The 5608-nt window shown below is 56.5% G+C and overlaps 1 protein-coding gene across 36 annotated transcripts in view; it reads right to left on the bottom strand.

Moving 5' to 3' along the window:
- Positions 1-3581, bottom strand: part of LRRFIP1 (LRR binding FLII interacting protein 1) — a 159746-nt gene extending 156165 nt beyond the window's left edge. For 35 of the 36 annotated variants that reach the window (XM_017537789.2, XM_017537794.2, XM_017537795.2 and 32 more), the window contains exon 1: positions 3419-3572. In XM_017537789.2, coding sequence (XP_017393278.1) covers positions 3419-3514 — 96 coding nt within the window. In that variant the 5' untranslated portion in view covers positions 3515-3572. Of the gene's footprint in view, positions 1-3418 lie in introns of all 36 variants that reach the window. The other variant, XM_017537773.1, reaches the window with a different exon arrangement.
- Between the last annotated feature and the right edge of the window lie 2027 nt (positions 3582-5608).

The following is a 5608-nucleotide window of genomic DNA, read 5'->3' as shown; positions in this document are numbered from 1 at the left end:
GGCTTGAGCCACCGCGCCCGGCCCCACCACTTTCTTAAGGGCTCCCCAGTCTCCATTCAGGCCCCTGCACCTTCCCAAGTGTTTCAGGGAGGCTGGCTCTCCCCAGTCCCAGGACAAGCCTGACTGGTCACAGGGTAGACCCACCCTCCTCGCTGGGTGGGTCCACGTTCCTCATCACAGAGCTTGGCGCAGAAGTGGCCAGGCGGTCACACGGAGGTTTGCTGCGGAGGCACTGCTAGCTCTCTGGAAAGAGCCACCAGAAGAGATGGTGTGTGGGCTCCAGAGGGGCAGCCTGGGAAAGCCAAGGCCAGCCGGCTTCCATGAAGCAAATCAGTCTGAGGATGAGCCTACCGGCAGAGGATGGCCCGGCCCAGCCAGCTATGCAGGTGCTGTGGGAAAAAGAGGCCTGAGCCGCTGGTGAGGCTAGCAGGGAATCCTGCCTGCCTCTGAGCTTGCTGGGCTCCAACTGACACACTTCCCGTTGTCAGTGCCAGTCCGGTCAGGGTTTCTGTCCCAGCAGCCAAACCATCTTGACTGGTAGATACATCCTTCAAGAACACAAAATGCCACTTCCTTCAGGAAGCCACTTATGAGGCCACTGGCTTCCTCTAATGCTCTCTCATGTCCAAACCTTCAGAGCACTGTCTGTGCACTTTTTATATCGGATCCCTCCCTGTTGTCTGTTAGTATTATTGATCTACAGGCGTCGATCCCTTTCTGACTCAACTCCTGGAGGGCAGGTCCTTGTCGGATTCCTCCCTGACGCTCCAGTCTCCCCAGCACAGGAACTTGGATACCATGACCTGTATCTGTTGAGTCAATGAGTGAATAAGAAAGTACTGAACCTAAGACAGTGTTGTGGATTTCCATGAGAACCCCAATGAATTCCAGGAATAGGTATTCGCCATTTGAATAGTGATTTTCATTTTCACAGTTGGGAGATAGAATTTAATTTGTACTAAAACATAAGATGTCACACCTGCTCCCTCCAACCCTATCAATCTGTGCTACTCAGTACTTGTAACAGCTGCATCTACGGCTGGGTTTTACAGGGAGGGGTGTGTGAGGAGCTCTCATATTTACCGACTGCCTAGTGACATACTTTACATTGCTACCCACTTTCTTTAATCCTGATAGCCAGGGGAGATTTCGTCTTCCCCATTTTAGTGGTAAGAAAACAGGCTCAGAGGAGATTGAGTAACTCACCTTCCTAGGATGGCACAGCTGGCAGAGAACTACGTCATTTCAAAGCCCAGCTCTGACCCACAAGTCTATCTCTGTAACTTCAACAGCATCTCCTGGGGCAGAAGGCAGGACCTCAGGGCTCTCAACCCAAGGAGTGTTCCTTTCCTTTCCTTTCCTTTCCTTTCAATCTATTTTATGAAAACCAGTGGATAGGCTGGGCGCGGTGGCTCATGCCTGTAATCCCAGCACTTTGGGAGGCTGAGGCAGGCACATCACTTGAGGCCAGGAGTTCAAGACCAGCCGGCCAATGTGGTGAAACCCTGTCTCTACCAAAAATACAAAAATTAGCCAGGTGTGGTGGTATGAACCTGTAATATGTACTGGGGAGGCCAAGGCAGGAGCATTGCTTGAACACAGGAGGCGGAGGTTGCAGTGAGCCGAGATTGTTCCATTGCACTCCAGCCTGGGTAACAGAGTGAGACTGTGTCTCAAAAAAACAAAAGAAAACAAAAAAACCATCAATGGTTAAAAGGCAAACTTTGGGAACTCTCATTCCTCTCATTCTTCTGCCCCACAACCACAGACAGCAAGACAAGGCTTGCAATTCACTGGTCACCTCTGGCCCTCGTAAGAAACACTTGTCAGGCACTGTGGTCAAATGCATACATAAATGACTGTCTTCACAGCAGGGAGTTCTGCTCAAGCTACTATATTTAGCAAATGTCTATATTTAGCCAAAGGTCCTTTAAATGCCTTGTACTTCTTTTGTTTATTAATTAATGTAACAGACATTGACGAACACCTGGTATGCGTCTGGCTATGTGCTGAGCTCTTGGGATACAAAAGATGTTGCCTGTCTGGATGTCACCTTCTACAGGTGAACAAATAAATAATAAGACATCCTGACTGCCAGGCCACGTGTGGGCAGCAAGAGCCAGTGGAGTGCTGTGGAGCCAGGGAGACTTAGTCCTAGTGCGATGTGAGAGGGCTGAATTTGGAGGTCTCCTGGAGGTCACAGTGGGCTTTCAGGAATGAATAAGGCTTTGCCTGGAAAGCCCTTTTCTGTCTTATACAGAGAAAAACAGAAGTCTTGATTCACTTAATATTCAACAAATGCTGAGTGACTGCCACATGTCCATAAGAGCAAAATCAGGTATTTACAACTGCAAACACCTAAGGACCGGTTACAGAGTAGACCCCCCAGAATATCTGACTGATGCAACCAGACACCACAGCCCAAATGGTTCAGAAGTGTTTCCTGTGGAAAGAATCACATGTGGAATAGCTCGCTATCATACCCAACATGGAAGAGAACCTGTGAGCAGGTTGCAATGCAGATACTTTCTTTGCGTTGGTACATCCCCCTGGCACGCAGTTCAAACGATACAAAGGGAACACTGTCAAAAATTAAGCTTCCTTTGTCCCTCTGGGTCCCCAACCTATTGGGTCCCCTTTTCCCGAGCTGCAGTTCTCTGTCCCTGGACGGCTTTCTGGATGTCACATACATTCTTTAGCCTTAAGGCAGAACCCTTGTGAGAAATAAAAAAGGCACTGTACAAATACCCACTCTAGTGCGCCTTCAATTTGTCACAGGTAAAGTGCACCACCAAACATGATCTTAGTTACAATCAACTCTGCCAAGGAAACTTTAATGAAGACCTTTCCGTGGCCTGGACCCGTTTCCCGGCTCAGTCCTGAAACAATTCACTATGATCCTCAAGTTCATCTCTGAGCTGCACCTTGAGTGACATCGATGGATCCATGACAAATGGTCACCGGAGCGACTCGGCCATTTCTGCAGGGCCATGTGGCCTCCGGGGACCGTCCCCTGCCTCCAGGTCGGGCCTAAGCCCCGGCCCCCTCCCATGCGGCACAACAAAGCGGGGCGCTCGCCCCCACCCGGCCAGCCGGGGCCACCTCGTGCGCTGGCTGCGCCGGGCTCCTCTCCCGAGAGCGCAGCGGCCGCCGGGGACCGGGGTGGGGGAGGGCGCGCAGCGTTGCGGGCCGGGCCCGGGGCTGGAGGACGAGTGCCGGGTCTGCAGGCCGCCGAGATCCGGGCCGGGGTGCAGCGCCTGGGATTCCGCGCCCCTGCCCGCGCCTGCCGGGCCAGCCCGCCTGGGGCCAGACGCTCAGCTGGAAGGACGCGCAGCGGGACAGCCGCCCGGAGGGACCCTGACAGCCGCCCGGCCCCGCGCCCGCCCCGCGCCCCCAGCTGCCAGCCCGGCGCGCTCACCTCCCGCGCTATCTGGTTAAGCGCGTCGTCCTCCGCCGTGAGCCGCTCCCGGTTGGGAAGCCGCTTGCGCCCCGAGCCCTGGGTGCCCATGTCCATTGACCGCGTCGCCCGCAGCTGCCGCGGGGCCCGTTGCTCCCGCCGCTCGCACCGCCCCGGCCCCGGCCCCGGCCCCGGCCCCTCCCTCCGCCGCGGCGTCATGGCGTCAGCGGGCGCGGGGCCGGGGCCGCTGGGACGCTGGGGGACGGGGGCCGCGGGGACCCGGGGGAAGCCAGGGACGGAGGTCCGCAGCAGGGGTCAGGGACGGCGGGGGCGGGGGACGGCAGGGCGGTGGGGATGCGGGGCAGTGGGGACGGCGGGGCGGTGGCGGGGGGCGGAGACGCCAGGGATCAGGGACGATGGGGGTCCGAGACACTGGGGGCGCGTGGGCCTGGGGAACGCCCGGGCCGGAGGTCCACAGCTGGGGCCGGGGACTGCAGGGGCCGGAGACGCCGAAGCGGGGGAAGAGAACGGGGGACGGAGACGCCCGGGGTCAGGGACGATGGGGGTCCGATGCCCCGGGGACAATGAGGATGCCCAGAGCCGGGCGCGCGGGACCTGAGGCACCAGGAGCCCTAGAGAGCGGACCTCCGCGGGCACTGTTTGGTTGGCCGGTAATCGCTGAGCAACGCGCCCAGAGCGGTGGGCAGCGGTCTGGTGGGGACCTGCGCGGAGGGCTGGGTTGCCTTGCGGGATTTGCGCGGAAGGATGGGCACAGTATGCGGTTCAGCCTGGCGCCCCCATTCCGCGGTGAGTCGGAGTCGAAGTCGGTCGCTGGAGTGAGAGCCAGGCTCTGGGCCGGTCGAGGTGTGCTCGGGATCCGCAGCTACTGCGGGCTCCTGTGACCTTGCAGTCTCCTGGGCGCTGGCTTCACAGGCTCTGGGAACATCGTGCGGATGTGTGCGTTTCTGTCTTTACACGCGTGTTTCCATGTTGGCATCCCTTCTTCTCCCCGCTGTCTTCCCCCTGAGATCAGGGACTTGCCACTTCTTTCGTGGGTCTCCAGCCTCTAGGATCCGGGCAGGTGCATCGCAGCGCTCTCCTAGTTGTTGAGAAGGTAATGAACTTAACCTGCGCTCTCCAAAGCTCAGGCCACACTCTAGAGGTGGATTTAAAGGTAAATCAAACCAGAGAAGGTAAGGGTTAAAAGCCCCTGCAGGGGTACTGGGTGGGAAAGTGACTGGTGTGTTTGGGGTATGGGGGGAACTTCCAATGGCTGGACCTGGGGAAGGATGGGAGGGAGGGCAGTGAAGGAAGAGGAGAGGGGCTGTACCGAAGTCACCTGCGATTTTTTTCCCCCCGGTGATAAGGATGGTTAACATTTTGGTGTATTTCCAACGAACTAATGTGACCAGATTGCTTTGGCTTCTTAGGGAGGTAACCTGGAAGCTGGGTGGAGCTGGGAAGAGGAAGGGGCCCCCCACTCCCATGACGGGGAAAGCGGTTGGAGGTTTTATTGCAGGGAAAAGACAGTGAGTTCAATGACATGGGAGGGAGGCGTGATCCAGGTGACATTTCTCAGGGTGCCTTAGCTGTTGCAAGTGGGTTGGCAGGGCCAACTGTGGCCTTGTTCATGACTGAACTCCGGGAGCAGACACTGCACCTGCGCATTGTAGGCGTGAAGGAAAAATAGCTGTTGATGGAATCTTCCAGGCCATATTCACATTACTTCAGAAGCCATACTCCTTAAGTGACATAGTCCTCCTTGGAGGAAACCTTGAGCGGTGGCCTCTTGCACTGCCCTGGTCTTGCTGGTGTCTGCTCACCATTTCCTAGTCCCTGGGCACTTTCCTGAGGCTGGTTGCCTTGAGTTCACTCATTCATGCCTCCACACCTGCTGAGCTGGAGGCTGGGGCATAGCTGTCAGAGGGGCAGACATGGCCACTGCCTCTCAGGGCTGACTTGAGATGCCTGGAGCTCCTTATCTAAAGCCACATTTAAGTTCCAGCATCTCCTTTCTGAAAGAAGTCTCCCTTTGCTCCCTGTCCTTCATTGGAACTTTGAGCCACTTTTTACTAACACCTAAATCCTCCATCCTGATCTGTTGAGGCCAGGAGGGCAGGTGCAGACCCCATCTTCCTCATCTTTACGCCTTCACTGGGGACTGGACATGCCAGTTGCTCAGTGGAGTGCAGTGGCTGAACTTAAGGAACA

The sequence above is a fragment of the Cebus imitator genome, unplaced genomic scaffold (genome assembly GCF_001604975.1).
Source record: "Cebus imitator isolate Cc_AM_T3 unplaced genomic scaffold, Cebus_imitator-1.0 Scaffold106, whole genome shotgun sequence".
In the NCBI taxonomy this organism is placed as follows: domain Eukaryota; kingdom Metazoa; phylum Chordata; class Mammalia; order Primates; family Cebidae; genus Cebus; species Cebus imitator.
The sequence above is the reverse complement of the archived record's forward strand: the minus strand, read 5'-3'. Positions and strand labels throughout refer to the sequence as shown.